At 26.4% G+C, this 10,277-nt stretch overlaps 1 protein-coding gene across 1 annotated transcript; it reads left to right on the top strand.

The window, feature by feature from the left end:
- Window positions 1–1,342: 1,342 nt before the first annotated feature.
- Window positions 1,343–2,868, top strand: LOC112709187 (uncharacterized). Its single transcript, XM_025761084.3, has 3 exons — window positions 1,343–1,460; window positions 1,546–1,653; window positions 2,482–2,868. The coding sequence occupies exons 1-3, from the start codon at window positions 1,344–1,346 to the stop codon at window positions 2,728–2,730; spliced, it is 474 nt and encodes a 157-aa protein (XP_025616869.2). The 5' UTR covers window position 1,343; the 3' UTR covers window positions 2,731–2,868.
- The last annotated feature ends 7,409 nt before the right edge of the window (window positions 2,869–10,277 follow it).

Genomic DNA, 10,277 nt, shown 5'->3' with positions numbered 1-10,277 from the left:
TTAATATATATGTAGATCATGGCTCCTCGGGTCAAGGGTAAAGGTGTCAAGGGTCATAGAGGCTCTCGAACCACCACCGCAGCCGTTATTACCACCAACTCCACCTCTTCTGGGACTTCAATTGTGCCAGATTTTCAGTCAAGACCACTTACCCAGCAACTGTATTTGATGGTGCCTAATCCAGGTTACACTGGTCTTCCTCCACCAACTTGGCCTACTCCAGGATGTATGGGCCCTCCACAACCCCCTCTTCCAATTTCGATTCCTCCTCCATCTCGCAATTCCAGCCTATTAGTTGATTCAGAGACACCTGGAAGCTCTAGTACATCTCCTCCATCAGAAACTGCATCGGTTCCTCATGTTGTCATAAAACAAAGATTGGTTCTAGATGGAAAAACAAGGTAAAATTTGATTGCTTGAATTAGAGAAATAATTACTTTTTTTAGTTTTCTAACTTGTCAATTCTTTATGAAATTATCAGTTGGTTACCTTTCCCTCCTGGTTCGCAAAAGATTACAGAGATCATCAAGAAACGGTATGATAAACCATATAAAAAGTTTGGGGATGTCCCTCTTCTGACAAAGAAGCTTTGGTTTAAGGAGTGGAAGGTAAAAATAACATATATATCAATGATCATATATGATTTATGTATATCTTTGTCATCTATACTATAATTCTACCCTTTCTTTTTTGCTAATGTGTTGATTAATAACTTTATTCCCTTGTATCCTCAATAACAAGCTTTTATACATGAGAATATGCAAGAGAAATTATATGCATAACGTTATTCCCTTTATTTTTTGCTAATGTGCTAATTATATTCAAGAGAAATTATAAATGGCTTGTATATAATGTCCTGAAAGAAAAATATCATGAGAATATGTGTTTCACTTAGCTTTATAAATGTCCTGTACATAAATTGCTAAGTTTTGTTTACCTGTTTCAATCAGTTTTGAATAATCATGTTGATATACCATAATTCATGATATATAGTTATATACTCTCTATTTATTTTTCGAATAAATTCCTTACATAATTAAAATAAGAATATACAAGATCCAAAAAGAGGTAACAATGAATCATGAACTGGAGTTATTTTCTTGTATCCAAAAAGAGCTTAATTCTGGGTTATGTTCTTGTCTTATCTTATATTATAGTATCTTTTTTATGTGCAGAGCCATTTTCGTATTGATGACGATGATGAGGAGTTTTTTTGGAAGGCTTTCAAATATAGGACAAGTAAGCGATTTAGCCAAATGATGTCGGATATCCGTGAGGGTGTGGATACAACCCACGAATGGCTAATTCCTGCTTACAAAAAGGTGTTGAAAAAGTACTGGAAAATGGATGAGAAATGGAAAAATGTAAGGAAAAAAGCGAGGGAGAATCGAGCGTCTCTCTTAGGTAGTTCTGTCCATTGCGGTGGTTCTATTCCACTGAGCTCAACTATAGAGAGGATGGTAACATAATTTAAGTGGCTTTAGATCTTATTTAATAGACATTTATTTATATAAAATTTTTTTATTCTGTGTTTATGTGAAACAGAAGAAGCAGTTAGACCGTACACCAACTTGTGAGGAAGTCTTCAAGGAAACCCACACACTTAAAAGTGACAAGTCTAAATGGGTGGACAAACGCTCTCAAGACACTCATGTGAGATATAGTATAAATATTAAGTAGATAGATTTTTCACTATTACTATTTAGTTTCTTCTCTGTTACTTATTATTATTAGTAGTAGTTGTTGTGTTTTTTAACTTTGTTTTTATAACAGAATTACATCCAAAAACCAGAGTTATAGTACCTTTGTTTTTTAACATTTCAAGCAAAATGAAACTCTAATTTCTTCCAGATCTGAGCAAAGCAACATGTGTTTTAATTTACATATCTGAAAAAGATGGATTCACTGTTCCTTTTGCTGCATTTTCAGTGAGATGTTGTAGTAATTCATGAATATAAGAATATTGAAGAATGTAAAACTAACTATGCATGAATATAATAATATTGAATTGGCTCACCTAATTATAGATTATTATTATATATATAAAGTACTGGGAAATGGATGAGAAATGGAAAAATATAAGGAAAAAAGCGAGGGAGAATCGAGCGTCACTCTTAGGTGGTTCTGTCCATTGAGAGATTCTAATCAACAAGTATTTGATATGTTAATGAATTGAGTTTTTGTGTGGCAAACAAATGCTATTAAAAACCTTTTTTGTGTGTGGCAAACAAATGCTGTTAATAATGCATGCCACCTAATTGGGATATTCTCAGCTGTTTGATGTCTTGATTTATGTCATTTATTCTTCTACTTTAGTTAATTGTTACTTTCGCCAATTGTTCCTGTTGCTTCTTGTGAGAATATTATTTTGTATTTTGTAATGAGAATCATGAATATTTTAGAGCTTATTCTATCTGAATTATTGGGAAAGATGAAAATTTGTTGGTATTTTTTCTTTTGATAATAATCATTGTGCAACAGGAGAAGTTTATAAAAAAGTTAGCAGAAGTTCAGGCCCAACATGTCGAGGCTCAAGCACAAGGAATGGAGCTACCGCCAATTGATGAAGACATGATTTGGGAGGAAATGTGTGGTGGGCAAAAGAAGAATCGAGTTTACGGAAAAGGAGCATTCTTTTCTAGCTCTATTAAGTCTAGAACCACTTCTACCAACTCTGTATCTGGAAGAGCATCTACAAATCAAAATTCTGTTCCTGATTTGCGAGAATAGATTCATAATCTCAATGAAGAGCTTTTTCAACGTGTTACTCAACAGACAGATGAGTATATTAGTAAGTTGTTAGATGCACGCTTGGCTCCTTTGGAAAAGACTCAAAAGAAGTTAGAAAAGTTAGAACGGGTAATTGGAAAGGCCAAGAAGGAAAAGTTGAAACAGAAGAGATGGAATGAGGCTTATGTTAGCTATTACAAGAAGGTTAGAGTGTCAAGTAGTTCCACTACTGCTCTACTGCCACCGCCACCGCCGCCACCTTCAATCTCTTCGGATGAAGACTATAATGATGATGGGGATGAAGATGACACTGAGGAATATAGTTGATAAATTTAGTATAGCTGAACAATATACTGAGGATTATAGTTGATAATACACTTTGTTTATGTCTTGAATTATATTGACTTGCTTGTTTATAATACTTTCTTTTAGTTTTATAATATGATGAATTTGTTTATTTTTTGTAATATTATAAATATTTGAATACTAATTAGATAAAAAATTATAATTATTAAATTTATATTATTTTGTATAAAACATGTTTATTTTAAAATAAAAAATCTAAAGAAAATTCCATTTTATCTTACCGACGGATTTACAGACGGATTTTCTGTCTGTATTCAGAGTTTGGAATGGTATTCCAAGGCTCAAATCACCGACGGAAAATCTGTCGGAAAATCTGTCTGTAATTATCGATGGAAAATCTGTCTGTAATTATAGACGAAAAAATCCGTCTGAAAAATCCGTCGGAAAGTTCGTCGTTTTCGGAAAATAGACGGAGAATTTACAGAGGGAAAATCCATCGGTAACTGGTAAAAATCTGTCGGTAATTTTCCGACGGAAAAAAATCCGTCGGTAAATAATTTCCAACGAGGATTTTATAGAGGAACAAAATCCATCGGTAATTCTGTCGGTAACCAAAAATTCGTTTGTAATATAGACCAAATATGTCTGTAAATCTATCTTTATTAAGCCATTTTCTAGTTGTGAAACCAACTATCTTTAGAAATCTCTAACTAACAAGCAACGCAAGAAAAACATAAGAATATTGTCTCCATCGTTCACAAGCTCAAACAGAGATATGCACCTCCATGAGTGAAATTAGTATGTATAGTTAAAAGCTCAAAATCACCCAACAGATAGTAAAAAGTAGCTCAAATTGCTCAAAAGTCATATTTAACTTTTTAGAATGGAATTACTTGTTGCAGTAGAAGTTTCAAGAACTAAAAACATTGAAAAATATGTACTGCAAATTTTAGTAATTCCATAAGCACAACATCAATCTGATTACAAAACCATCGTCAGTTATGCTTACAAAACCATCTGATTATAAAATAACATCAATCTTGGAAGCAAATCCAGCTTGAGCCTCGTCAACAGCATTATCCAAAATTTCATAAACCTAAGATGCACTCTGGTTCAGTCAGTGAAAACATGAAATTCAATTTTGAAATTAGATGAAAGGGGGAATGGAGGAAGCAAAAACGACGGGAAATTAGAGGAATTCTATAGGGTGAGGCAACATTGGAGAAAACAGAAACGACGGTGGTGGCTACCGGTGGCAGGAACGACAAAAACAAAGTCAGCGACCACGACAGAGGCATACCGGAGTCGGCGACGGCAGCAGTGGCTTCGCAGGTGTCGAAGGCAGTGGAAATGACTTCATCGGTGGCAGCAGTGGCGGTCGAGGATGAACGACGGCTTCCAAAACCATGGAGGAGGACATCTACGACAAGCAGAAGAATGGATAGAGTACGCGAGGAGATCTTGAGAAACCATGTTTAGCTTTGGAAATGGGGGATTCAGAGAGAGAGATAAAGAGAAAGGGCGGAGAGGGCTATATTGTCATTTTGAAAAAAGAAAAGGATTATTTTATAAATTCGATAGTATCTTTAATTTTGGAACAGAATATTCTGTTAATCTAAATGGTTTTATCACGGTAGGGACTTAATTAAAAAATTTAAATTAATTCAGGGACCTAATTAAAAGGAAAAAAGTATAAGGACTTAATTGAAAATTTGACAAAACTATAGGGACCAACAGAATAATTAAACCATATTATAAAATATTCTATAATTTATTCTATATTAAATACAAAAATCATTATTACAAAAAATTATATTTCTTTAAAAAATAATTAAAAATACCTTATTAAAAACTTTTATTTAATATAAAAACTCAATCACAAAACTTTTAAATTAATAAAATCTAAAAGATACTCTTACTTAAAAAACATATTAAAAATAAAACTGTTTATATTATCTTTTTCTATCAGCTTAAATTTTTAGGAAATTTGTACCATAATCATTAGTAGTGATTAGTGGTCTTACTAAAATATTTGGATTGGTGAAATTTTAGTTTTTCAAAAGTAATTTATTATTAAAGCTAGCTAGCTAGTGTTTTAAAAGTAATTTCTCAAAGGCTATATATTAACTATGTCTAATCAAATAAAAAAGAAATAAATTTTAATAAACACAAATTATAAAAATTATATTTGATAAAATACCTTTTAATATTTAAAATAATTTTAATAAATAAAAATGCAATAAAAAATAAGAATAAATATTAGATATTCATTAATATAAGATTATAATATTAGATAAACTTGTTAAATTTGCAAATCACAAACTAATGTGAAAAAGTATCCGTGAACATCTTCACAGATGCTATCAAAATGAAGATGTTTTCAAAAGCACACATAATTTTTTTAAAATTAAAAGTGCAAGTACATAATTTATTTATCAAATACAAAATGAAGTATTAGTATTTTTCAAAGTATGTATAAGCATATTTTTTAAAATTTTTATCAAATCGAACTTTGATTAAGAAGTTATTAATTAATTATTTGAAGATAGAAAAAGAGAAAGAACTTGTTTGACTGTCATTAATTTATTAAAAAATATTTTTATTTTTTAATGTGTTTGACAAATTTTTAATAATAAATATAAAAATACTAAAAAAATTCAAAAATATTTTTTAAAATACTACCATTTTATATTTTTAAAAAAATCTTTTTACTTGAATAAATGTATCTTTCAACTAATAAATAAATAAAAAGTATTTTATATTATTATATACAAACATAATTATTAAACAAAAAGATTTTTCATATGAAATATTTAAATATTAAATTACTTTTACTTTTTTAATTTTTTTAAAAAAGATCACTTAAAAAACATTTTCTTAAAAACTCATCTAATAAATATGTCTAAAGTGTGAAAGAGGAAAAGAGATTAAAAGGAATGGTTGATTATTATTTATATATATATTGTGTGTTTGGGTATTGTTGTTGTGCCCACCACCTAGTGCTTTTAATCCTTCTTAATCGAGATTATCTCGGGCAAACTGTGAGATTGTTTCTCAAACCTGTATTTGATTATGACTATTAATTATTACTCTCAAAATTGTCGCTTTACTTTGAAGAAAGGAGAATAACCAATTAAAAAGGTACTTCATCATGCATTCTTGTACAACAAATGTACAAAAATGTACATAACTACACAATTTATTCCTCCACAATCCACATTATAATATAAATTAGTAATTAACGGAAATATTTAGTAAAAAAATTAGTTAAAAACTATTTTATTTAATATTTATTAATTATGGTTAGAATTGATAAATATCAAATAAAATAAATTTAGACTGTTTTTTTCATCCTAACATTATCAATAATTAATGAAGCCTAAGTTATCTTTTTAATGTTAGAACAAATTTTTTTTCCCACGAAATTTTATCATTACGTTCGTACAGTTTATTTCTAATCTACTTAATATATTAAAATTGGGTTTTCTCCTAACTACTAAAGGTGACATGTCGATCTCTCATGCCTCCGTTTTCCCTCCAAAACAAATAAATTTTTTTTCTATTCTAAATTATTTTATTGTAATTATATTATAATTAATATTAAATAAATAATATATAATAATACTAATTTGGCAACATATTCTCATTATAATTATATCAAATCAATATTTAATGCACTATTAAACTACTTATCAATTATCAATTAAAAATACTTTTAATAATTTTAATGATAATAATAATATCAATAATAGTAATAATAATAATAATAAATATTTATTACCCAATTCACGTATATCAAATAATTTTTTTAAATTATTTTATAAAAATATCTTTAATATAATTATATTATAATTAATATTTAATGAATAATATATAATTATACTAATTTAGAAACATATCTTCATTATAATTGTATCAAATCAAAATTTAATGCATTATTAAAAAATTACCTTAATAATAGATAATTTACATATTTATTTTTGTTTTACTAAAGTCTATATATAGTGTTTTCCTATGGTACATGAATCTAAATTTGAGAGTCAATTCATAATTTTATATTTAGTGTTTTTTTTTACTACTTCATAGAATAAGAATATATTCTTCGTTTTTTATTGAAGTTGATCCGATCCTTTTAAGGTACAATTTATAATTTTTGATAATTTTTTTTATATACTCATTCTATTATATTATTCTTTTGATAATTTTTTATTTGTTGTTACTCTAAGTTATTCTTATTGTCTAATGTTCCAGTTCGATTGTCTTTTGCCACAATCATTTACTATACATCACATCCATAAAATACCTCATCGAGTTGTCTTCACTGATTCGGGTTCCAACTACATGGATGTAAGCGTTCAAAGAAGAGGCAATAGTCTCTACTTTACCGAAGGATGTAAGCGTTCAGTTTTGCTAAATTCATGACAAATTCAGATATGCAATTTCAACGATTGGTAATATATTTAAATTTTCTTAGTTTAAGATGTTCATTATTAGAATAATTTTTTAACATATTTTAATTTTTTTCAGAAATTACCAGCTTTCTTTTGCATGTATGCAATGCCATTGAGGGAAATAAGAGTTAGTTTGGTTTCTTGGTGTGGCAATTCTATACCTTCCCGCATTGCATGGATAGCGGATGATGAAGCTTATCTAACAAGAGGTTGGTGTGATTTTGCACGAATTCTAAATATTAAAACTTACGATGTTATTTCAGTTGGTTGTTGTTACAAGAATGATTCTATACTATACGTGAATAAGGATTAGAATAGGTTCAATATTGTTTAGGTAATTTGGTTTTACTATTAGTATTTGATTAAATTATAATTATAGAATTTTAAATTATTGTCTCAATTTATATATTACGATTATTTTTTGTGGATGTGCTATTTTTAAATAATTTAATAAAATGAAGTAGTGTAAGATATTATTAACTTTATTTTTATCCTTTATTTCTTTATTTGTATTTTCATTATATTTGACAAAAAATGAACCTACACATATATTAAATCGTTGACCTAAAGACAATTTATTTGTCAATAAAAACAGATTTTATTTATAATTGGAATAAAATTTATTTACCAATAATCGGTGGATAAAATTGAAATTACACCCGTGTCATATAATTATAATTGATTAATTGGTATAAAATGAAATTATACCCGTGCCATGAGTAATAATCTAAATAATTATATCTTAACAAAATATAATTTGAAATAATTTATAAACAATTATCTTAACAAAAATAATTATTTAATAATTGATTTAAAAATCAATGCAAAAAATAATTATTAATAATAGTATTATTAACTGGGTAAATAATATAATTTTAAATTATTACTTGAAATATAAATAATATATGAAAATCTATTGAGTAAATCAATGATTTTGCACCTTAATAATTTGATAATTATTATTTAATTAACCAGTTAATTGAATTAGTAATAACAATTTCCAATTTCAAATTTTGTATATTAAGTAGTTATTAAAAACTGGGTAATAACGATTTACATAGGAAAATCATTGATAAATTCAATTAACCATATAGAAGATAATATACTAACAGTTTTAGTATATTATTTATGGCAAGCGAAATTATTTTCTCATATTTTCTATTAAAATTGAAATTAGTAATAGTTTAAAAAAAGTTTATTAATAAAATTACTAATAATCACATTTTTATACACAAGATATATGTTTTCTATATATTATTTAAAAAATATAATGAAACATGAATAATGAATGAGTATGTTATTTCTTCGACTAGCTAATTAATGCAAAATCGAGTACCTTTTTTTTATTCGATTGAGGTCATATTCTATTTGGTGAAAGTTTTAATCACCTTAATTAAATCCTGTCTTTGTGCCTTAACTTAAACAAGTAGTAATATGTTACATATTATTTGGTATATCTAAGTAGTTATTTTTCATAGTGGAGATGTAAAAAATCATATTAAGGTTTATTTCCAAATAATTAGTGGATGAATAATAGTAGATTATATTATTTTGGGAAAGTATTTTCATTATAATTATATCAAATCAATATTTAATTATGATAAAATATGTTAATTATAATTATATCATAGAATTATAATAATTACGATATTTATGTTATATATTTTAATCATTTATGTACGTAAATAATTAGAAATCAATCAAATTAAATTATCACGATAAATAATATGTTGTATATTATTACGAAAAATAATCCGTAGATAAAATTGAAATTACACCCGTGTCATATAATTATAATTGATTAATTGGTATAAAATGAAATTATACCCGTGTCATGAGTAATAATCTAAATAATTATATCTTAACAAAATATAATTTGAAATAATTTATAAACAATTATCTTAACAAAAATAATTATTTAATAATTGATTTAAAAATCAATGCAAAATATAATTTTTAATAATAGTATTATTAACTGGGTAAATAATATAATTTCAAATTATTACTTGAAATATAAATAATATATGAAAATCAATTGAGTAAATCAATGATTTTGTACCTTAATAATTTAACAATTATTACTCAATTAACCAGTTAATTGAATTAGTAATAACAATTTTCAATTTCAAATTTTGTATATTAAGTAATTATTAAAAATTGGGTAATAACGATTTACACGGGAAAATCATTGATAAATTCAATTAATCATAAAGAAGATAATATACTAACAGTTTTAGTATATTATTTATGACAAGGGAAATTATTTCCTCAAATTAAATTTTATATAATTATAGTAAGTCTCTATAATTAAAGCAATATAAAACTGCTTCATATATAGCAATAATATTATACATATTATATATCTCTTCTTTTATCTCTTTTTTTAAAATATTAACATATAATTAATGTAGAAAATATATAATATTAAACTGTTTTGTTATGCATATATATGAATTTATATAATAACCCGTATAATTTATACGTATGGCATAATACATATATCAAAAAAAGATTCCATAATTTTTGAAAACCACTGTTTTGTTATATGAAATTGAAATTGAAATTAAATAATTTCTATTTATATAATTTTTTTATTAGTATCAAGTATTTTCATTAAAAATTCATATCGTTTGTAATTACATATATATATATATATAAGTCGTAATAGTCAATTGTTTCAATTATTTTGATGTTAATGCTCTTGCGAATGAACTAAGTGGGTATTTAAAAAGGCTAACTAATGAGTAGAAATTTGCATACGATCAAATAATTGGTGCTGTTAGCGGTAAT

Source organism: Arachis hypogaea, chromosome 9, assembly GCF_003086295.3.
Source record: "Arachis hypogaea cultivar Tifrunner chromosome 9, arahy.Tifrunner.gnm2.J5K5, whole genome shotgun sequence".
Classification (NCBI taxonomy): Eukaryota; Viridiplantae; Streptophyta; class Magnoliopsida; order Fabales; family Fabaceae; genus Arachis; species Arachis hypogaea.
This window is presented reverse-complemented; position numbering and strand designations above follow the sequence as displayed.